The sequence below is a fragment of the Alosa alosa genome, chromosome 3 (assembly GCF_017589495.1).
Source record: "Alosa alosa isolate M-15738 ecotype Scorff River chromosome 3, AALO_Geno_1.1, whole genome shotgun sequence".
Classification (NCBI taxonomy): Eukaryota; Metazoa; Chordata; class Actinopteri; order Clupeiformes; family Clupeidae; genus Alosa; species Alosa alosa.
The window spans coordinates 11,492,418-11,517,127 of NC_063191.1; the positions used below are offsets into that span (position 1 = coordinate 11,492,418).

Consider the following 24,710-nt stretch of genomic DNA (forward strand, 5'->3'; position numbering starts at 1 on the left):
TAGCTCATGACAACGACGGAAAGATGGTGGAAGGCAGCGAAATCCGCGTGGTTCGCTGTGGTGGAAGCAAAATAAACACAAGATCACCGATAATCACTATCGATTCAAGGTAGCGTCTGCGTCCATGTACATCTCTATTTTCAATGTTTCGGAAACTGTTTCTTTCACCTGTAGGTGGAAAAGCAACGTTGTTTACTATTTCAGTTAGCCGCTAACGTTAGCCATATGTCCAGCAATAACTTGAGAGATACCTGCTGGCTCTTACTGTACTGCGACCTTGTTCGTTACAGATATTGGTTTCTTATTAATGTTCTGATTAATATGTTATTATTATAGCATATAAAGGTGCAGGGGTTTAACGTGCTTTGACTGGGTAGAGCCTGTTGGCTTGTAGTCAGCGTTCATGCGTTCATGCATTCTGTTAGCAGCTGCTTATTGCGTCTCACATCGGTCTGTTTTGATATCCGCAGTCATCATTGAGTGTATATAAGATGATAGAGTTCAGCAAATAGTGACATGTTGCTGTAACGTTACTCATAAAATGGTTTCGTTAACTCAGGATCTTTAGTCATGCTGACTGAATAACCTATTGCTGTGTTTAACACAGTCGTGTACAGCAGTATCTTTCCTGAGTACTTAAATTAATATGAGGTTGTGTTGCAGGTTTCTACTATGTGTGTCGGGGGACCTAGTGAAAGTGTACAGCACCAAAACAAAAGAACTGGTGCGCGTTTTAGAGGGTCACACAAACCAAGTGACGGGGATCGCCCTCAATCCAGCCAACCATCTTCAGGTGTGTGTGTGTGTGTGTGTGTGTGTGCGTGCGCGCTAATGCGGATGGATTACTGAATGGGCCTACTGGGCCCAAAGGCTCAGGGCGCCCTGAACATAGACAGTAAAAGAAAGCCCAAGCTTCTGTGTGAAGTCGCTACTATGTTCTCTACCTCTGATATCTGAATTGAGCCACTTAGTCAAATAACACAAGTTCTGTTATATATGTCTTAATCATATACCATTGATTATGTTATTGAGTTATTCACCCCTGATATCTGAATGGAGCCCCTCAGTCAAATAGCACAGGTCACACTATGTATATGTTCTCTCAAAGGTGTTTTCCACCAACAGAAAACTGGCTCCATTCAGGATCACACTTGATATGTTGAACTGTCTGGTGCATTTCAATCAAAAATAAATCAAAGAATTGTTGTTTCTGAACCGAAGTGGGCATGTCATTCTACAGTTCAGTTAACAGGGTTCCCACGGGTCATGGAATTTCTGGAATATCATGGAATTTTAGAAAGTCTATTCCAGACAGAGAAAGTCAGGGAATTTGATCATTCTTGGGGAAAGTCATGGAATATCAGGGAATTTTTGTTGTAGCAGTAAATTTAAAATGTACCTGCCAAAATATATTAACACAGATATATTTCCCCCACGGAATTGGTGTATATCTGGTTATTAGCTTTACTGCTTGTTTTGAGTAGTAGTGTTTAGCCCAACTTTGTTTATTCAGTGTCCATTTATTCATCTCCCACTCTAAAAAAGTAAAAGATTCTTAAACGCTCTGCAGCTGCTCTGAAGTCTTTGGTCGGTATATTGTACCATTCATTATATAGTAGGTCATGGAATTTCATTTTTTTTGTCAGGGAAAAGTCACGGAATTTGACATTTGGCTTAGAGTGGGAACCCTAAGTTAGGCATGCAACACCCTAGATTGATGACTAATCCTTGGTTCTATTAAAAACTGGTGGAAATGAGGGCTGGTTCACAATAGAGTTCTTAAGAGAACCGGATTGAGAACCATTTCTGTGGTTGAAAAACACCTTCATTGTTTGCACACTCTTCTTGCAGGTCTATTCCTGTTCAGTAGATGGCACCATAATGCTGTGGGACTTCATGGATGGGATTCTGATTAAGGTTTGGGTTGTTATGAGGTTATTCAAGCCACATACGAAAATGTCAATGGTGTGAACCACTTTAACTTTTATGCCTGTTTTTCTGTGTCGGTTTTGTCTTTATTCTTATGTTTTCCAGACATTTGTCGTCAGTTACCCAATATGTGCCCTGTATGTCTCCTCGAAACACCAAGGGGTCATTTTCTCAGTCATCCCCATAGCCTCTGGGAAAGGTATGTGTGCATGATGGTGTGAAAATATTAACATACTGCATGTATGCACTAGGACTGTAACTAACTATTATTTTCATTGTTGATTAATCTGTGGATTACATTCTTGACTAATCAATTAGTTGTTTGATTGATAAACATAAAATGGTAAAAATAACTTTGATCAGTGTTATCCACTGATTTTTTTTGTCATCTTTACACACACACACACACAGAGTCTGTCCTACTCTGACCCTTACCCTGGTGTATGTCTCTCTCTCTTCCAGCAGAGTCTTTCCAGCTGGTGGCGGTGCATCTGCCGCGGGCTGTGGAGGTGGAGGTGGACGCCCCCGAGCTCAGTGCGGTCATCACAGACGTCAGTGCCAACCCCAGCGCCACTGCCTTTGGCAGAGAGGTATGCGTCAGACAGCGAGAGAGGACTAGCGTTAATACGTTAATCGCGATGCGATTAAATAAACATAACGCGTTATGCTTTATTTAATCACATTAAGCGCGTTGATGCACCGTTTCTTGTCCTTAAACTACCACAGACACTTCCTAGAAGGCTTTTGCCTGCCTTCCTCCTGTAGTCATAAAGATAATAAACACCAACGCAGGTCGGCTGGATGGGCGTTTTACTTAAAAACAAACAAAAAAAAAAACCTTCCTTTCGGCTCAGTCGACATGGAATTAAATATCACCGAAACACCTCAAGTTTAAGCTATAATCTTGTCAGGGACAGAAGACGACCCAAGAGCGCAAATTCAAATTCAGAGTCTTTTTATTGAAGGGTTCAGGGGGGAAGAGGAGTGAGAGAAACGTGAGGTCTTGGAGGTTCGGTTCCAGGGTGCTAGGAGTGCCAGGGGTGTCAGGGGTTCCAGGGGTTCTCGGGGCTCTGGGGTTTTCCAAGTCTCCGGGGGGTTCCAGTCCAAGGTGCTGAGTGTGTGTGTGTCCCAGTGATCGAGCGGCGTCTCGGGCTGAGGGTGGTGACTCGTCGGGGCTCGCTCGTCTGGTGGTCGGAGGCCTGGGGAATCACACACACAACAGCAAGGTGAACAGCAGGCAGTAGTACAGACCAGGGCTAGGCACTAAACGTGGTGAGAGACAGAAGGCAGATTGGAGTTAGGGGGGGGCTGAAGATCTGGAGAGTAATCGAGAAGATCCGGAAGGCGGGTCGGGATGACCGGGGCAGTAGAACAGGGAGGCAGTCAAGAAAGGATCCGAATCACAGGTAGGAGTCAGAGAGTAGGCAGGCAGGCAGGCAGGTTACTGGTCCAGGTTTGAAGACGATCTGACAGGGCTTGGCTGAAAAACAGGGCTTTATATACTGGGAGAGGTTAGTGGAGAAATGCAGTGCAGCTGGCAGAGTAATTAGAGCAGAGTGGGGCAAGGTGAGGATGGTGAGTGGGAAATGCGTTTCAGCAGCTGGCCAGGTAACAAGAGCAGAGCAGGGCTGGAGCCAGGTGGAGCTGGAGTTAGCAGAGTAGAGAGAGTGAGCAGAGTGGCAGAGAATTGAATCAATTAAGGTTGTTACCAGGGAGAGAGAATGCTCATGACAAATCTACGACATGGCTTGGCAACAGGCGGCCAAATATTGCGCTTCAATATTGCGCTTTTGTGCCTCTGTTTGGAGCAGATAGGCAACATTGAAGGTGCAGCGTAGTGTAGCGTTCGTAGTGCGGTATGATAGGCGAGGATCACATCAGCCAGCGGCAGCGGCAAACGTAACGCAATGCTCAGACCATAAAGGCCCATTCACACCAAGAACGATAACGATAACTATAAATATCGTTTTCGTTAATATAAATGACATTGTTCACACATAAACTACAACGATAACGACATCAGAACCCATCGAATTTTAACCCGTCACATTCATTAACACAAGGAGAGACTTTGTTTATCGTTGTTCAGTGTGAACGATTTTATTGTTATGGTTATAGTTCCCTTTCGGTTGATTCACTCGGTACAACACAGATACTATGGGATATCACGGCCTCGCGTGGTCTGGCTGAAGACACCTCTATTCACGGCTGAAAGGCAAGACGCGTGGTGACGTGGGAGGCTCCGCCCTCACAGTATATAACCTAAGTCACCACCGTCGCTCCCCAGTTCAAGCTCTCTTCACCTCGCTTGGACGCCTCTAGAGTGACACCGCCTGTGCCTGTCTAGCTTGCTAGCTGGTTACGAAGTGTGTGTATAATAATAGCATTAGCATCTCTGAACGGTTTAACAGTCCATCAGTTCGGTTTGACAACAGCCTCTATTGGTGAGTCGGTGCTGCCGCGAGCTGGGCTGATCAGATGGAGGAGCTGAGCGAGATGGAGCTAGCTCGTTCTCCGGTCCACCAACGCGAGCCCCCTGGGGCTGATGACGACGGCTACCAGGGGGCGCCAATCAGCAGAATTCTTTTCCGCAAGGTGGTTAAAAAAAAACAAAAAAAACACAGATGCTTCCCTAAGGGGATGGGGAGCTATAGACCCTTTCAACAATAAAAACAAAAACAATGCTTGAACGTTCTATTTGGGCCCCAATCTACTTCCTCTGCATTAAGATAACATATGGAATGTTAAAAAGGAAGTCTTGTGGGGCCAACTATGATGCTGATAATGGAACTCTCTTGAAAGGGTCTATATGCGAGGACAAGACAGTGAGGGGGGAGTGGTCTCTGAGTCAGAGCAGACTCCATATCAATTACCTGGAACTGTTGACAGTGCTTTTGGCCCTCAAACATTTCCTCCCAGCCCTGCAGGGCCATCATGTTTTGGTCAGAACAGACAACACAACAGTGGTGTCCTACATAAACAGACGGGGGGGACGGGACACATTCACTCCCACTGCTGGAGCTCTCCCGGTCTCTTCTCCTGTGGAGCCAAGAGCACCTGCAGTCTGTCCAGAGGAGGCCCGCTTGTGAGAGAGTGGCGGTTACACCCCAAAGTAGTGTCACGGATCTGGGATCGGTTTGGCAGGGCCGACGTCGATCTCATCGCATCCAAAGAAAACACACATTGTCCCCTGTTCTTTTCAACGCGAGACTCCAGCCCCCCTCGGGGTGGACGCGCTGGCACACAGTTGGCCGACCGGTCTCCTTTACGCATTTCCCCCACTGGAGTTAATTATGCCCACCTTGGAGAGAGTGCGTCGGGACAGGTTGTCTCTGATCCTGGTGGCCCCCTGTTGGCCAGCGAAGCCATGGCATTCAGAGATAATCAGCCTCATGGTAGAGGAACCTCCTGTCACAGGCAGGGGGGGGAGATACTTCATCCCTGACTAGAGCTGTGGCCCCTACAGGCCTACCGGCTGAACGGTCTAGTTTAGTGGCCAGGGGCGTGCCCTCTGATGTCATTACCACTATCCAGAGCGCAAGAGCTTCATCCACAAGAAATTTATATTCTTACAAGTGGCATGCGTTTGAGCACTGGTGTCATGCTAAAGGTCTGGTGCCTTTTCAGTGTTCTATCGTGGATGTATTGACATACCTGCAGGTACTTTTTGATCAAGGGCTATCCTTCTCAACTTTAAAAGTTTACCTGTCTGCAATTTCTTCTTGCCACGTTGGTTTTGAGGGCGTGTCACCGGGGGCACACCCGCTAGCTATCCGTTTTATGAAGGGGGTACGGCGCCTGAGACCATTCACTAGATCATCAGTGCCGTCATGGGACCTCCCTGTCGTTCTCGAGGCCTTATGTAGTTCCCTGTTTGAACCTTTGGACTCTGTGGACATCAAGTTTTTATCTTGCAGGACTGCGTTCCTGCTGGCTTTGGCTTCAGCAAAGCGTGTCTCAGATATTCATGCTCTTTCGGTGCACCCCCTCCTGTACTCAGTTTTCACCTGATGGCACTAAGGTTTGTCTATACCCCAACGTGGCTTATGTTCCCAAGGTTTTGTCTAGGTCATATCAGTCTATGGCGATTGAGCTATCTGCCTTTTCACCTCCTCCGTTTACCTCAGAGGAACAAGAAAGACTACATTTGTTATGCCCAGTGCTGGCATTGCGGGTATACATAACTCGTACACAAGGATTTCGGCGATGTGACCAGCTCTTTGTCTGCTTTGCTAATCCAGTGCAGGGCAAGGCACTGTTTAAACAGCGTTTATCTCACTGGATTGTGCAGGCCATTACACTGGCGTATGACGCCAAGGGCCTTTTTCTGCCTGAGGGGTTGCGTGCCCACTCAACTAGAGGTATGGCAACTCATGGGCAGTGTTTAAGGGACTGTCTGTAGAGCAGGTTTGCTCTGCAGCATCGTGGGCTTCCCCACATACTTTTATACGCTACTACCGCCTGGACGTTGTGGCCCCTTCAGTGGCCTCCTCAGTCCTTTCTTCTGCAGCTTGGCGTTGAGATTGCCTTAGGCCTAGGCTGTGCGGGGCGTGTATGTAGGTCCCATAGTATCTGTGTTGTACCGAGTGAATCGACCGAAAGGGAACGTTAGGTTATGCATATAACTACTGTTCCCTGAGGGAGAGGAACGAGGTACAACACTAGGTTGCCCCGCTCAGCTTCAGTTGCTCAGTGAAGAGCGCTGGGTTGAACTGGGGAGCGACGGTGGTGAGGTTATATACTGTGAGGGCGGGGCCTCCCACGTCACCACGCGTCTTGCCTTTCAGCCGTGAATAGAGGTGTCTTCAGCCAGACCACGCGAGGGCGTGATATCCCATAGTATCTGTGTTGTACCTCGTTACTCTCCCTCAGGGAACAGTAGTTATATGCATAACCTAACGTTATCATTAACGTTATCGGTGTGAATAGGCCTTAATATGTTTTAACACACGGTTTGTCAATTGAATACGCTCGCGTTGCGCTTTTGAAAGCTGAATCAAGTTCAACGATCGGCTTGTTCAACGCTAGCGTTACGCCAGCGTTGCCACTGTTCCGCTGCCGAACCATAGAGAACAATAGGATGCCGCTTGCCGCTGGCTAATGTGATCCCCGCCATATTCTTTTCAAACAGCATATCAGATTCACAGGCTTTGCATTTCTGAAACCCGGTAAGATGAATGCAAAATTTTCTTTCTATTTCTCTTTGCCCAGCTATTTTTAACTCCTGTTAATATTTTGTGTAGGAAAACAACAAACATTGTAACATTGTCAGGAGATGGGTCAACCAATAGCATTTATTTCAGTTTATTCAGCTATATTTCTGAAGACATTGTGGTGCCTCAGGCTCGCTGCACTTCTTCTGAAATTTGATTTGAAATAATCAAATATGTCAAAGTTAATTCATAAAGTAACTTTCTTCGACTTCATTTGATTCCCAATCAAGATACCCTGCTAGTAATTGCTTTACATTGTTAATATGGACTTCTGGAGCACCAGCACAAAATGTAGGTGCACCCAAATTTTTTATCGCACCCCCTTTAACGCCATAATTTCAAGGTCACCTTTTTTATTGCTCTCCATATACATTCTGTGTCTGAGCTGTTGTCAGAGCATGGACCGGGAATGACAGTATTGATTTGATTTGAGGCCCCCACCACCTTGACACCATCAGTAATTTTGAAGACTGTGTGATTATTCACATCAGTGTCGATCCTAGTCTCTGCTCGATCCTCCACACACATATGTAAATGAAAATGAATTCATATTTTGGAATTCATAAACTATATATTTAGTTAATTTATCATATTTTACGATCTGCATAATTACTAATAGTTAAAAATATTTATAGTATATCATCATTATAGTAATGATTTTTTTTTAAATATTACAGTTGTCTTTAATGTCATTACAGTTGTGCTGTGTAGGTCTAATTGAGTGCCTGTCACTTTAAGAAGAACATGGAAGTAATTGGCCAGTGTTTCCTCTACAATGTATTCAGCAGCGGCGTGGCGCCGTTCCTGGAATTCAATCGCCACTGCAAAAAAGTTGCCTAATTTAAAAAAAAAAAAAAAAAAAAAAAAATATATGCAAGTGAACTTAAGGAACAGCTGCCGTTCGTTCAGGGGCCGTATTCACAAAGAATTTTAAGGCTAAAAGTAGCTCCTAAGTGGTGAATTTAGGAGCAACTCCTAAAAATAATGGGCGTGTCACTCCTAACTTTAGGACTCCTAATTTTTTTTTCACTAAAGTAATTCACGAAGCATTTTAGACCTAAAAGTAGCACCTAAGTCTGGGACAGCTTAAAAGAAGTCGAGAGGACTCCTAACTCACTAAGACCTATTCACAAACAGCTTTTTGTGGCATTTCACGTTGTGATGTTTTGAAATGCGTAGCCTATGCGGCAACAGGAGCTTCCAATCGCGAGGGAACAATTTTGCATTCATAAAAGGGATGCAATAACGCCACCAACAACCAAAACTACTCATTGTTAACATGTAAATTAATTGTAACGTTTCATTGTGAATCAAATTAAAATGTTCTCCTCTTTGCAAACGTAGGCATATGTGACAGATTAATTTAATAATGTTGCAAAGATACTGCATCAGTCCGTAGGGCTGTGTTTCATTAGGCTACTACTGTAGGCTATTTGTTTTGCCTAGGCTAGGCCTTTTTATTCAGTTATTCATCATCTTCCGTCCTTCGAACTACTTGTGTAGCGCACGCATTCTCAGACCTGTCACCTGTCACTCATCATCGTAAGGGAGGTGTTTGGAATCATTCCCGCGTTACAATCATCAGCCTATCAAGGTGGTCACTTCAGTCAAGCAGTAATGACGTCATCCATAGCAACGAAGACTCACTCTTAGTTTAGGAGTTGTCATTTTTCCTTACTAAGAGTAGGTCTGAAAGGCTTTGTGAATTACTTTTAAGAGAGAACTCCTAGCTAAAATCTTTTAGTGCGATTTAGGAGTACTCTTAGTGGTAAGATAAAAGGCTTTGTGAATACGGCCCCAGGTTTGATGTCAACAAATAATAGTAGGCTAACGTTGAAGGCGCAGTTAGGGATTCCAAAGGAGATCACGTTGTTTGTGTTTATGTTTAAGTTTATTAGCAGATGCAATTTTGTGGGGGAAAAAACAGCCTACATTATGTTAACCAAGGAACCAAATTAAACACGCCAGCAAGGTAGCTCGCCCCTACCTTCAGTAGACTATTCCCAGATGAATTCTACACATTGTTTTGTTTTTGTTTGTTATACAGTCAATGCTTTCAAGCCCTGTGTTGCTAACATACCTAGGCTGTGAAACTAAGGTCTAGCCTATTGGTGGGTTAATTGAATTTGAGTAATAGGATACGCAACCATTTACATCTGGAGATGCTTTGTAATTCCTGTAGAGCTCCCCAAAATCATAGAAATGATACAAGACACTTATCTCCTATAATCAAAGATAGATTTTCTTTGAGTTGTTAGGCTTTTGAACATTTATTTTACCAAATGACATGGAAAACATAATTCCATTTCATCCACATATCCTTATGCACGATGCACAACAACGCTACTACTAAGTTAGCTTAAAACCATGAGAATCAAGCAAGCCTCACGGGCCGTCACGGCCTTAAAGTGACAGACACTCAGTTCGACCTGCACAGCACCAATACAGTGTAATGACATGAAAGAGAAGTCTATATAGTTTATACAGTGCTGTGCAAAAGTTAAGACACCCATGCTAAAATTGACCAAAAGGTGGAATAAAAAATCTTATCTTTTGGAAATTGATCTTAATGCCTTAATTTAAAAAAGAGAGGAAAAATCAAACTTTAAGGACATCAATTATTTTTGAATGCATCATGTAAGGTAAATAAATACATTTTATTATATAAATAAATGTCTTAACAGCACTGTACATTCTAAATAGTAATAGTTTGTACAGTGGCCTGTGATTTAAGCTTTTATTTTTTTGTAATGAATTGTAAATCATTTTCTGTTGTGCCATTTCATTTTTGTTTCATTTCAATTTCTAATAATAATGTAAATAATAATTACTAATAATGTAAATAATAATTACTAATAATGTAAATAATAATTACTAATAATGTAAATGAAAAAGGTGCAAGAAAAACATGAATAATGTCAACAGCACCGCTGCTGGAAAAATGTCTAGGGGAAACACTGAATTAGCTTTCATTCTCACAGTTTTTGGTTATGAAAATAGTTGCGCCTCGTCCAAGGATATATGGATGCAATTCATTATGTTTTCTATGTCATTAAATAAAATAAATGTTCAAATTACGAACAAGTCAAACAAAATATTTCTGGGATCATAGAAGAGATTTTGTTACTGTATTATTATTATTATTATTATTATTTCTATGGATGGGATTTCCCTAGTGTCGTTTCTTGAGTGTTTGTCCTAAAGCACACCCCATGTGATGAACATCACTTCTGTTGATGTTCAAACAAAACCGAGAGCTAGCTCGCTACACCCTCCCCCTCCCCTTCCTCCCGTGCAATTTAAAAACTCTCCTAAACGCTTTGAGTGGGTTGCCAACCCTTGTTGGTAGCAATTGTTTTTGTGTGCAGATCTCAGAGCCTAGGTGCCTACAGAGACACGTTTTTTTGACGGCCTGCTTATGGGGCAGGCAGCTAGCGGATTGTTAGGAAAGATTAGATGAATGTGGTCATTTATGTTTGGGCCTTTTTTGGGCCTGAAATCGCAGATACAACCTTTAATGCATTATGCGTGCATCAGTGTTATCGGTTTGAAATGTGTGCAGAACACAGAGTGTTTGCTGACAGAATGCTCTCGTTTCAGGGGGAATACCTGGCCTCAGCAAAGGGGCTGCAGCTCAGTGTATATTTTTTCCGAAAGCAGAAGACATACAGGTTGGTTTTTGCACACGCACAGGCACATACACACAAAGAGACACACACACACAGACATACGCACACACCACTTAGTTTTCCAAGTATCCACATCTCCTTTTTCCACCATTCTTTGCCAATGTTTCAACAAAATGACCGAGATTAGATAATAGTTGTCTGATTTCATTCATTTTTTTGCAGTATGCAAATGCATACTATTTTAAAAAGCGATTTGCCTTCAGACTTGAACCCAATAGCCTACATGCGTTGTCCTCAATAATAGAGGAGTTGTTTCTTGACATGTCCGAGCATGCCCAAAAAACTGTCGGTGTGGTTAGGGCCTGCGTTGCCTTTAAATAGATGGTTGTCCAGCTTCCAAGTACTTATCAGGAGCATCTTTGTTTTTCAGCTGTGGGACTTGCTGGCTCATTGTTGAGACTAAAAACTGTGTTAATGTCCCAACCTCTCCCTATGCAGGTTCCTTCTGACGGCCTCGGACAAGAAGGGGGCCAAGAATGGATTCTCCTGTGTGGCCTGCCATCCCAAGGAGGACTGCATCGCCACAGGGCATGAGGACGGCAAGATACGACTGTGGTGAGTGGTTTTAGGAACTGAGGCCTTCTCACCTTATCATTAGACCTTTGTTATTACACTTCAGTCATTTACTCAGTAATACTAATGGAATGCATATCTGTGAGATTTGGTGCCCATTTCAATCTCTCTAGTTGAATTGTTCAGTGCAGTCTGTATATTTTCAACAATGATGATATTTTGCTTCGGTTAAAAAACAGTATTTTAACGGGTAAATTAAAATAGTTATTGAACTTGAGTGGTATTTTGGATGTATAAGGCCAATTTCCCAAACCATGCTCTTCTGCATACTCTGAACATCTTATGACTGGTAATCGGAACAAAAAGCACAACAAGCTGATCCACGTGTTAGCATTTTTCGCTCTGCTCAATTTTGTCGTGTTTTGTGGTGTTGTTGAGATTGCAGAACTGGCCTCCATGGCTTTCAGTGTCAGGTCATGTGATGGTTAAAGGAGAATTCCGGTGTGATATTGACCTAAAGTGTGTTGAAACATGATACCGAGTGTGAACGTATGTCTCATAGCTCATCTCGGCTTGTCCCCTGCACTCTGAAATCTGGCACTAGTTAGCTACCAACAGATTTTCAAAGGGGCTGCCTCGGGCATCGGCCAAAAATAATTCTGTGGAATGTCAGGGCCCTCTGAAATTCTACCAATGAAGTGTAGAGCTACTTTGAGCCTCGTAAATGGTGTAAAACAGTGATTTATTTGCATGGCTAGGCCGATGCCCGAGGCCCCCCCTTTTGAAAACCTGTTAGTAGCATCGCCTAACTAGCGCTAGATTTCGGAGTGCAGGGGACAAGCCGAGATGAGCTATGAGACATACGTTCACACTTGGTATCATGTTTCAACACACTTTAGGTCATTATCACACCGGAATTCTCCTTTTAATAGAGATCTTTACAGGCAAAAGAACATTTGCTGCAAAGGAAGTAAACATCTATGATCCCTGTCCTAAATTTCTGAAGTGTTCAAAAATGTTGTATACCCTCAGGAGAAACTTCAACCACAGGAAGGAGTACACATACACAACAATCCACTGGCATCACAACATTGTTAACACCCTGTGCTTCACCCCAGAGGGTAATCCCATCTCCTTGTGAATATTTAGTAGTAAACCACTCATGCTGCTATTGCATGGTGCATTTCAGGAAAGTTCTCTTCCGATTTTTTTCCCTGCCTCACTTGCACAGGCTTTATACTAACTAAATGAAAACAATAACTGGAGGTTACGTTAGTATATAATGAATCATCTCCGTAGTAAATCAATAGTTAATATTAGTTTCCTCTTTTGTAATATTCCTCTGTTTTTCTCCAAAATGTTTGCGTCATTCTATATTTTGCACCCCCCCCACCCCCGGATTGTTCCTTCCTCTCTTCACTTCCTTCCTTCTTTGTGGCCCCTGCGACCTGCAGGCACCAATTTGCTGAGTGGAGGGATTGAGTCTGTGCTGATCCAGTGGCAGTACGGGGACAACAAGAAGGCCATGCTGCCGCGCCTAGGGGGCGCCATCACGCATGTCTCCGCCTCTCCCGACGGCACTCTCTACTGCACCTGCCACTCGGACAACAGTACGCACCAGCACCACACAGACCTCCTGAGTCTGACATATTTAGCCTCCATGGGCTTTCATCAATCATGTTCTCTTTTTTAAATTTGCTGTCTCCCCTGTCCCCCTGCCCCTCTCTGTCTCACCCATCAGAGATAACGCTTATTCAGAGCAGCATCAAGGTGTGTGGCATCATCCAGGGCCTGGTCAAAGGTGAGTGTCATCATGAGCTCACATGATTCAGCTCTCCAGCTCAGCCACTCAGGTCACAGAGCCACTAAGGACAAACAGGAAATGTGGTCACAGAGAGCTCCTCTCTTTCAAAACCTTCTCGCTCTGTTCATTATCAGAAAGTTCCTGTCTCTCAATACCCTCGCTCACTGTACATTATCAGAGCCGATAACCCTTTTTCAAGATTATTTATTAGTTGAATTAGATATTTATGCAATTATAACCCAACAGTAAATAACAGAAAATGACAAAGCAAATGGACAAAACTGAAACAAAATTGAATTGAAAGGGATTTCCTCTCAGGTGATGCTGTGCGCACGGACCTGCTTATCGATCCCCGCAGTAAGGCCCTGGTTCTCAATGGAAAGCCTGGTCACCTGCAGTTCTACAACCTCAAACATGACCGGCACCTCTACAATGTAAGCACACGCAGCACTGTAAAACATAATCCTATAAATGTCTTGTGAAACGCTACAGGGAGATGATCTCATGGTTGACCTTTGTAAACTGTTACGAGTTCACCAAGTTCATGAGCGCTCGTTAAAATATGACCGTTGTTTGGAGTGCATGACTTTTCACCAGTGCTAGTGTTCACCACAACCCATCATTGCCTCTTAGCATCTGTTGTGGTGTTTTTTTTTATCTCACAAAATATTTGTCTTGTGACTCAAAGTAAAGTATCCCTGTGAAGGCATGCCACATGCTTCAACATGTTTGTGTGGTCCTTTGTCAACTGGTTTGGTGTGTGTGTGTGTGTAGCTGGACATTGTGCAGCAGGAGTACATCTACGAGGAGGGACTGGACCAGTACGAAGTGGTGATGGCCGCGTTCGACAGCACGGGCTCCTGGTTGGCCACGGTGGAGGAGCGCGGTCTCAAACTAAGCACCCTGGAGTTCAGTCTTAAGCTCTGGGCCTACGATAAGACAACACAGAGGTATGGAGGCCTCACTGGCCCAAAATACCCCAACTCTCTCTGGTGTACTCGTATAACGGCATATAAAAGATACTGTTTCCAGGGAAGTGTTACAGGAGCTGCTTATCTCAAATATGTTACCCTGTAACCTAGTCCACTCTAACTCCCTTATAGGAGACAAGAAAGAAACATATGGAACACCCCCTCAAGCAAGCTTCATATGCATGATCTACTTCCCCATAAAGATCAGCTGCATGCATGTGCAGTTTCTCACCTCGTGATGTGTGACCACCCCCTTCTTCCTTGTTGTCTTCTGCCCTCTCCAGCTTTTCCCTGAACACCACTGTGAATGCCGCCCACGATGACCGGATTAGGTCCATGAGCTTCTGCCCCAGTAGCGAGACCACCATGCTGGTGACCACCTCCAAGGACGGACACTTCAAAGCCTGGTTGCTCGGGGCTGACGTGGACACGGAGAGTAAGTCCAGCTTGCTGCCATCCCCCCCACAGCCCACAAATCCCCCTGCACTGCCAGGAGCCCATAGTTATATAAGGCTGTGTCTGGCCTGCAGTGGCTTGTTTTCGTCCCTACTGCAACGTCCACTTTTGTAGCACCTTTAGAAGTGTAGTCAAGAGTCAAGTCATTGAGTCAAGAAGTCCAACAAAAATATATCTCAAGCACTAGTTCCTGAAGGATGAAATGAATTGCTGTATGAAAGACCACACCAGTCTTCGTTGCATAGAGTACAAACCTTTAATTTTAATATCTCATTAGTTTTTTGTGATTGCTTAAGCACATTTTTTGTAACTGGCTTTTTTTTGCAAAACTCTACACACAAATAGGAAAACCTTTCACCCAATCAGCAAAACATTGTAGTTCTCTTGCAAAAGCTAACACACCTTGCTTAACTCTTCACACTTTTGTAAAAATGGTGTTTTCGTATCAAACAGTAAACACAAGCCATCACAATAGTAAGCACACAATGTGCCAACTACATACTGATGGTATGAATAAAACATCTGGCTTTTGCTTTCTCTGTGCACAAGGTAGACTATGTCAGTTTGAGGACATACTTTTGTCATAGTTCTGTAAACATACAGGGATCCAAACTTCAAGTATTGGTGTTTATTTATACACATCAAAACAAACACAAGTGTGTTTTTCCAAGTCAAAACACAAAATAGCAATTTCACTGAGACAAAACATCATTTTACATCGGGTCGTCTCAAAAGTTCGTCTACATCACATGCAATGTCCTAGCCCAAGGCACCGGGGAAAATGTATATTCTGGAATGCCGTATCCAGGCCTGACATGACAATATCCCCACTGTTTTTTTTGCCCGTAAAAGGGCTATTTCTTTCTCTTCTTACCCTTCCTCTTCCCCCTCCTCGTCCTCTTGCTCCTCCTTGTCCTCTTCCTCTAACTCCACCTCCTTGTCCTTGTTATCCTCTCTCTCTCACTTCTTCACCTCCGCGTCTTCTTCCTCCTCTTCTTCACCTCCACGCCCTATTCTTCAGCCTCCTCTAATTCCTACTCTTCTCACTCTTCCTGCTCCCTCCATTGTACCCATTGTACATTACTTGTGGCTTATTTATAGTGCTTAGGCTGATTGCAAAGTGAAGTAATTATCTGGCACACTTTCTCATGTGAAAACTGTTTTAGAGAGTTGGCAAAATAGTAAAAATAATAGCCATACATGTGTATAGATTTGCTAGGAGTGTGTTGATCATTTGGAAATTGAGTGTAAAGCATGAGTTGTGTTTACAGTTCTGCAAAAAGAGAGCTGTGCAGTGAATTGTGCCTACAGTTGTGCAAAGTGTGTGTTACAAAATTGCAAACTGAGTGTAAAGCAGTGTTTGTGCTTTTAGTTTTGCGATTATTAATAGTTTTAGAAATTGTGCTATAAGAATCACAGTTGTGTTGAAGCATTCAGAAAAAAACTGTAATATAAGATGGGGAAGGGGAGATGTCTTGCTATTAGTTTTTCACATTTCTTTCCTGACTCCCTTTTCTGGAATGTTCTACTTCCTTCTACCGCAGAAGATAGCGACTCCGCATCCTGGTCATGTGACTTTGTGGGCAGCTACCACGGCCTGCTGCCCACACGCTGCAGCTTCTCAGCCGACGGCTCCCTGCTGGCCGTAAACTTCCGTGAAGTCATCACGCTGTGGAACCCTGAGACCTGGGAGCTCCTGTCCACCCTCTGCCTCCCCCCAGGGGACATCAGGTAAGATGGAGAAGAAGGGAAGAGCATCTGGCAGTGAAGTGGAACCTAATTGTGCTATGCTAATCATGCTGCCATGGCCTACTAGTTAGCGCTTCGGACCTGTAACCCCTCACTGCTCCCCGGATTGGGATAAATGCAGAGACCAAATTTCCCTCACGGGATCAAAAGAGTATATATACTTACTATATACTTACTTATACTGTTCTATGCTAACAGCCTCTTGTGAGTGTGAAGGCTAATGAGAGACAATTCCTTGTGGGCACTCTTAATAACAACATTAATGTTATTAAACTCTTAATAACAACAAACTATATTTTTATAAAACTGCATCAGCCATCAAAAAGGGTAACAATATTTCATGAGCATACACAAGATATGACTTCAAAAAAAATCAGGGAAGTTTCCACTATGTTTGAACAATGGCCACCTCTCAAACTGGATTAAGTGTCTTACTGTATAAAGGCTCCAATCCATCCCTTACAGCAGAGTAGCATGGCATGGTACCAGCTTGTCTCTCCATAACCCAACTTGACCCCTCCGTTAGCAATGCCAGCAGAAAGTGGCCATTCATATACCGCCGTGCAAAGATACTGTTTATACTATATATTATACTATATATTATACTATATATTATTTCTATTTATGTAACCAACACACATTTAATCTTATATCCATAGTAGCCATAGTACAAATCTTCCATACTAGAAAAAATGCTCTTATTTAATTATTTTTTATGAAACTGTGACCTTTTGAAAGGCACCTGCTTACTTCCTGGATATCTACAGATTACTCTCCACTCCTGGGAATAATTCCCCTTTTGTTTACTCGGACTGGCATGTGTGTTAATACTGGCTCTTACGGATATTAATAGCAGTTTGGCAGTGGGACAGAGCTGCTAATGTTGATCTGCTTCAGCGTATAAGTGAGGAGTATGAGGACAAGGAGCGCTTGCTGATAACCAGTCTTGTCCTCATCATCATCATCATCATCATCATCATCATCATCATCATCTTCTTCCTCCCTGCAGGGAGCTGTGCTTCGGGAACCAGAGCTGCTCAAAGTACCTTCTCAGCACCACCACCAAGAACATGCTCTGCTGCTGGAACCTTCTCACCTGCTCATGTAAGTGGCCTTCAACACACCTGTGGGAGTGCGAGTGTGTGTGTGTGTGTGTTGTGTGCGCACTTGTGTATTGTATCTGTGCACACGTTCATTCTTGCCTCTGTGTGTTGATGCCTTGGTGTGTTCATGCATGCCTGTAAGGCTGTGTGTTGATGCCTTGGTGTGTTCATGCATGCCTGTAAGGCTGTGTGTTGATGCCTTGGTGTGTTCATGCATGCCTGTAAGGCTGTTTGTGCTCATGTGTGTATATATATGTGTGGGTGTGTGCTTTATGTCTGACTGTCTGTATTAAGTCTGTGAGCGTAGGCCCCCATTCCAGCATGCAGACTGAAGTAGTTTAGTAAAGGAGGCACTCTTTGTGCTCTCTGCTAGCGTAGTGGTGGCAGACATCTGTGATTCATTTTGTAGGATTGGGTTCAATGAAAGTGCTAATTGTGTGTGTGTGTGTGTGTGTGTGTGTGTGTGTGAGAGAGTGATTGGTTGTGGGATTGAAATCATGACTTGGATCTTTGTGTTCCTTGTATTCTCAGTGGAGTGGAGCACGTCGATGGATGTGGTGTTGCTCAAGCCTGACCCACTTTCTGAAAATGTGGTCGCCTTCTCCAAACAAGATGGTCACACTGACTGTGAGTTCCGATTAACTGACTGTGGCCAACGAACTTTCATGCCATTACATCCCTCTAGCACTTTTAAAGGTGCTCTAAACGATGCTGGGTCAGCAGGCGGTTGGTTAGGTGATGTTTGCAGTAACTGACATAAAATGTTTTAGCCTAAAAAACGTGTGGCATCGCTTAGAGCACTTTTAAAAAAGAAAATAGAAACTTAAGAAAAATTAAAGATGTTCATTTAGTTTTACTCATTGTATATTATATCATAAAAACAGAATGTGATAAAATGCTAGTGCTGTCAAACAATTAAATTTTTTAATCACGATTAATCGCTGAATTCCTATAGTTAATCATGATTAATCACATATTTTATCACATGATTAAAATTCTATTATTTTGTATTTCTTAACTTTCCAGGAGTCCATATTGACAATATAAAGCAATTATTGTGTATCTTGATTGGGATTCAAATTAAAGCAAAGCAAGTTAGCCTACTTTATTAACTTAACTTTAGACGTAGGTCTATTTGATTATTTCAAATCAAATTTCAAAAGAAGTGCAGCAGGCCTTGAGGCAACACAATATAGGCCTATTCTTCAGAAATATAGCTGATATAAACTGAAATAAATGTTACCGCAGAAGTGCATGCACAAAATGTACACACATTATAAAGGCCATAACAAACAGAAAATACTATAAGTATAAATACTATAACTTATTCATACTATATTCATTATCTTTGAGTTCAGTTGAAAAGAATGGAATCTAATGTAAATGAATGTCGAAAGCAGAGTGCATGCACTCATGTCGGCATTGGTGTCCACAGCAATTTAAAACATCATTCAGCCGACTGCGGGAGTTCAGAACTGCGTTGGTGTTTATTATCTCCACGACTACAGGAGGAGGACTAGGAGGAAGTAAAGTTCTTAGAATATTTGCTGCTAGGAAGTGTCTGGCAGTTTGAGGACAAGAAACAGTGCATCAAAGCCACATAAAGCCAAAGAGTCAAAATAGTAGCAGCCAAAGAGGATTGTTGATAACAGAACAAGTGACGGGGGAAAAAATCTTTTGCGGCACACGATTAATGCGTCAGCCTACTACTCTTTGGCCGGCTCGTAAGCCCAACCAAGTGTGTGCATGCCTTTACGTAGTCTAGCCCAGTGGTTTTCAAAATGGGGGCCGGGGGCCGCGAGGGGGTGCCAGGGGGGCCTCAGCAAGTTGGAAGGAAAAATAAAAGCAACAAATAAATACATCTGAAAAATTTAAAATATACCTATTACTATGAGGTATATTATTTATCCCATGATAATGACTGGGAATAATAGTAGAGTGATAGCTCTCATATAGCAGAAAGCCCCAAATACCATTTTTACACACTGTATGCTCCATCGCGAAGTGCTTGTGGCTAAAATAATTATTAGGATTAGCTTAATGTATTTTTACATTTGCCGTAGTATTGTCAATGGGTTTAATAACACATCAAGGGGGTCCTTGGCCAGAACCTAGTGGTATTTGGGGGGCCTTGTTGTGGAAAAGTTTGGGAACCCCTGGCCTAGCCTACCAACAGGGCATCATCATAAAGATGCATTTAATCTGCATCACGCCCCATTTTAGTGGAAAGTTAACATTATGTCATTGATTCCAATGGGAAAGACGGCTAGTAATCACATGTTGACGTTACATAACGTTAGTTATTAATTCACAGAACATTCAAAGCTACACTTACCATAATATCCCATGTTAAACGGTTAGCTTGCTAGCTATAGTTAACTGAGGAACTTTAGTATAACATAGCCAATTATCTCCTAGTTGTAGGAAATAGGCTACGTTCATATTACAAGTGATAGAATGAATGTGTGACTTATGTTTAGTTGATGTTATGACATGTAAAGTTAAGCTTGCCGAACTTAGTTATAGTCAGCCATGGGCAGTTTGACTGTGCCTACATTCATGACACTCCTGTTAGTAAACTGCAAGAGTAACAAATAGGAACATAAGGGTCATATTTATCCCATAAACACACAGATAACTCTTACACCAACCTTATTTTGTGCCTTTTATTCACGTTTGTTTCAAGATTTAGTAAAGTATATAAGCCCTTTTCGCTCCCCACTTCGATGCAGCATAGGTTTCCATTATATCCAAACAGCCATCTATGATCTTTCCCCTAAAAGGGTCCGTGTACGTGCAGCACATACAACGTTCCATTCCATTCGTCAGTGCGTATTGTTTCCGGTTTATTGTTTAACGCGTTAAACTGACAGCACTATAAAATACACAAGTCTTGTAAACCCATATTTAGCAGGAAAAAGAACATAGACAACATATCAAATGTTGAAAATGAAAATGTTTACTATTTCATGGAAAATATATGATCATTTTGAATTTCATGTCTGCAGCATGTTTCAAAATAAGTTGGGACAGGGAATGTTTACCATTGTGCTGCTTCACCTCTTCATTTAACAAAATTCTGTAAATGTTTATGAACTGAGGAAAGACCAGTTGCTACAGTTTTGAGAATGAAATGTTGTCCCATTCCTGCCCGATATAGGATTTCAATTGCTCAACAGTATGAGGTATTCTTAATCATGTTTTTCATTCCATGATGCACCTAATTTGACAGGTCTGGACTGCAGACAGGCCATTTTAGCACCTGGACTCTTCCTCTATGGAGAAATACTGTTTAAATATGTGCAGAATTCATTTGGCATTGTTTTCCTGAAATATTCAAGGTCATCCCTGGAAAACATAGCCTGGATGTCAGTATATGTTGCTCAAAACCTGTATATATCATTCAGAATTGATTGTGCCTTGCCAGATGTGCAAGATGCCCATACTTTAGGCACTAATGCACCTCCACACCGTCATAGATGTTGGGTTTGGAACTGAGCACTAAAACAAGTTGGAAATGTTGGATGCTTGGATAGGCCCTCTCATCTTTAACCCAGATGAGTCCATGATTTCCAAAAAGAATGGCAAATTTTGATTGGTCTAACCGCAGGACCTTTTTCCATGTAACCTCAGTTCATTTTAAACAAGCTTAGGCCCAGATAAGACAGTGGTATTTTCTGTATCATGTCTTAATACAATTATGGCTATTACAATTATGGCTGCAGTTTTTGAATTTAGTATCAAACTGTGCACATAGGCACATGTAATGATGCCACATGTAATGATACAATGAATGAATGTCTGGTTTTGATACAGTGCCATCTGTCGAAAAGACCATGGCCATCCAATTTGTTTTGAAGTTAAGAAGCTTTAAAATGACATTTTCATCATTTGAGACCCTGCCTCTCTGGGATGCTCTTTTTCATACCCATGTGTTGCCAGTTACCCTAATTAGTTGTGAAACATTCCTCATTTTGTTTTCTTTATCATTACACAACTTTTCCAACATTTTGTTACCCCATCCCACTTTTCTTTTTTATATATATATGTTTTTGGTATCAAATTCAAAATTAACATATATTTTCCATGAAAGTCAAATTTGTCATTTTCAAAATTTGATTTGTTGTCTGTGTCCTTTTCGCAACTTAATGAGTTGAAGAGATTTGCAGATTATTACATTCTGTTTTTATTCACACTTTACACAACGTCCCAACTTTTTCTGATTTGGGGTTGTAGTTTCCATATCCAAATCTGGTGGAAAGGTGCTGGGTCTGTGGTCTGCAGGCTTGGAATTTCACCATTCTGGGGGCAAGGCCACTTGGCCTTCAGTTGGGCATACATGTCAGGGCACCAAGGCCAAAGTTAATAAAAATGATCAAAAATACAAGTTGTATTTAGCCTATTCACTGCAGTAGACCTGCATCACTGTATGAAACATTAAAAAAACATGACATATTACATAGAACTGTAAATCTGATCATCTAATATTTACAGATATCTAGGCTATATTTAACATTTATTTTATATTTGGCCTGTTTTGAAATCATGTATTGAACAATTTAAGCACAGCTCAGCTTTAAGAAACTCAAATAGCCTAGAAAGATGCATGCTTAGCATTTTGTGATCATTAAGGCTACTTTCACAAACTCTTAGTCAGCTGTCCTTTACTGTTTATTCTGATATATGGTTTGTCATGTGTTAAACGAAGGGTTTGTGGGTGAAGCGCAGTGAAGCTTCACTGTTTCAGCTGTAGTGAAGCTCCTAGATCAAGTCTCTTGAACTGATGTAAACCATTCACTTGGCCCCAGAAAGAGAACATGTTTTTTTACTCGATGTGTGTTGCAATCGCTCCTGATTGCCGTGTCTCCTGCCATCTCTCCCACAGTGTTTGTTTTCAAGCCCAGCGAGCCGCGGCCGCTTTTTACCCAGAAGGCCGTGTGCATGGGGGAAGTCAGCCGCGCCATCTTTGTGCCACGGAGCGAGCTTCTGGACAGCTGTGAGGAGCGCTCCCAGTGGCTCAACCGCTCCCAGCTTTACTTCCTCACAGAGAACATGGTACACACACACACACACACACACACACACACACACACACACACACACATATGTGTACATATATATTTTAAAGTTAACCATTTTGTTTATTTAGAAATCCATAGCCTTGCCAACGTTGCCATTTTCCCATATAAATGTGTTTACATTGTTAATGGGGGTAGAGGTATTCCGACTTTCCTAACCTCTCTCCTTTTGACAATAGGACCTACTGACACTTTGCACCAAAACAGAGGAGGAGAGGATGGCCGCAATTAGTAAACAGGTTTGTGTCCCTTATTAACACCTTGTGAAGAGTCCCGATTTTCCTCCCGCGTGTTTACCTCCGACCTTCTTTTTTCGTGTTTCAGCTCGTTGCCGATAAGAGCGTCGCCGTGACGCCCTTCTATCTGTTGCTAGGTAAGCACAGGCGACAGCAGGAGCAGCAGGACAAGCTGGACGACTCCCCCCACGGCAGACAAGCAGAGAGGCCCGCGCTGCCCCAGGGCTCAGTGGCCATCAAAGAGGTTTGTCATTCTCTGTAGCTGACATCAATCCGCAAGGACAGCCAGAATGTGGTGATGTGGTGCTCGGTTTCAGGTGTCGGAGGTCAAAAGTTTTTTTTCCATTGGGCGGTCCAGTTTTCCTGTGCCGTCTATGTGGTTGTGTAATGACCTAGTGCACTCCCACTCCTGAGTATAGACCCTTTCAACAATAAAAACAAAAACAATGCTTGAACGTTCTATTTGGGCCCCAATCTACTTCCTCTGCATTAAGATAACATATGGAATGTTAAAAAGGAAGTCTTGTGGGGCCAACTATGATGCTGATAATGGAACTCTCTTGAAAGGGTCCATAAACATGTAGAGTAAGTGAGAGAGCAAATTACGGCTGTGATTCACATACTGATGGAAATGGATACCTAGTAAAATAGTTAGGGTCATATCTTGGCGTCCTTTGTCTCAGACTTGGCAATGTGTTAAATTGTGACTTTCAGATTGCTGCTGTAGTGTTTTCTGCTGTGGTATTCCAGTATTCCAGGATTTCGTGGTTTTGTTTGTGAGTTGCTCTGACGTGTGTGTTTTGTTTCTCACTCCTCTCAGCTGTTGCACACACCAGCACATGTGTTGCCCTCGGCGTCGTTCCTGTGCTCCATGTTTGTGGGCTCTCTGCTTACATCTACAACAGACAACAAGTAAGAAGAGCTCACGCATTTACCCTTCTGCGGTGGGACGTAAAGTTCACTTGCCAATTTGTTTGTTCTCATAATCATGAGTTTGTTACACAAGACATGCTGTTCTGTGCTTTATGCATTTTGATGTCATATCTTCCCATATCCAAGTTTCTGTCATGTGACACGGAACATTTTTTTCCAATATTTGCCGAGTCATTGTTGGATTGCACTGCACTCCCTATACCTCTCCACTCCCCCCTCACTCCTGTCTCACTTTTCTCACAGAAACACAGCGGACCAACCTCCAGATGAGGAAATGGACAGTGAGAAGGAGGAAGAGGACTCTGAGGGGGAGGAGGCCACTCGTGACGGCCAGGTTGACCCAAGCAACCTTCAAGGTTCCGTAGTGGACCGCATGCCCAGACTGTCCAAGACCCAGGAGAGGCAATTGCGGAGTGTCAGGAAAACAGACTACAGCTGGCTCAGCAGCCTAGCGGACGCCTAGGCCAGCCCCAAACATGACTCAGCAGACTGAACTCTCTCCACTTTTCTTTAGTTGATTTTTTTTTGTTGTTGTTGTTGGTCACATTCATCGGTCTCCCACGCGCTTGGAAACGATTTAAGCAGATTTTCTGTTTAAATAATGTAACAGGGTGGTGAAATAAGCCCTTGAATGTGTGGCTTTTGAAAAGCATAATGTAAAATACAAGTGTGCTCTTCAAAGACGGACTGACAAAGAACACCTGTGAATGACGTTAAGCAAACATCCATTTCTTTGGCTGGGGCACCTTCGGCCTCCAGATCAAGCTTACGCCATTCATCCCTCTGGACTTCTGGAGGTTTTTTTTTTTTTATAAAATAAGTTTTTATATTGGTGAAGTCTTGCATGACTTGAGACCCTGTAAGTGTCTAAGAGCTTATCCTTTCATGAAATTGAACACTGTACACAGCCACGTTTGGTCTGTTTGCTTTGTGTAAAGAAGCCGCACCACCCATTTCTGATCTCAGCATTTTTTCATCTTTGCACACCACACTGTAGGTTCAAGGTCCCTTTTTTACGATGCTCTAAGTGTATGAA

The 24,710-nt window shown here is 42.8% G+C and overlaps 1 protein-coding gene across 2 annotated transcripts; it reads left to right on the forward strand.

Annotated features, from left to right (window-relative positions):
• Nucleotides 1–24,627, forward strand: wdr75 (WD repeat domain 75). Of its 2 annotated transcripts, none has more exons than XM_048240044.1 (21): nucleotides 1–109; nucleotides 664–793; nucleotides 1,852–1,917; nucleotides 2,035–2,128; nucleotides 2,392–2,519; nucleotides 10,743–10,813; nucleotides 11,270–11,386; nucleotides 12,377–12,465; nucleotides 12,799–12,954; nucleotides 13,086–13,145; nucleotides 13,467–13,582; nucleotides 13,923–14,098; nucleotides 14,404–14,555; nucleotides 16,120–16,306; nucleotides 17,334–17,428; nucleotides 17,959–18,054; nucleotides 22,313–22,482; nucleotides 22,685–22,744; nucleotides 22,830–22,985; nucleotides 23,562–23,653; nucleotides 23,918–24,627. In XM_048240044.1, exons 1-21 carry the CDS (start codon nucleotides 24–26, stop codon nucleotides 24,135–24,137), a joined length of 2,517 nt encoding a protein of 838 aa, XP_048096001.1. In that variant the 5' UTR covers nucleotides 1–23; the 3' UTR covers nucleotides 24,138–24,627. The 2 variants fall into 2 exon arrangements, with proteins under 2 accessions (XP_048096001.1, XP_048096002.1); XM_048240045.1 differs by having other exon boundaries at nucleotides 3–109; nucleotides 2,395–2,519.
• Nucleotides 24,628–24,710: the final 83 nt, after the last annotated feature.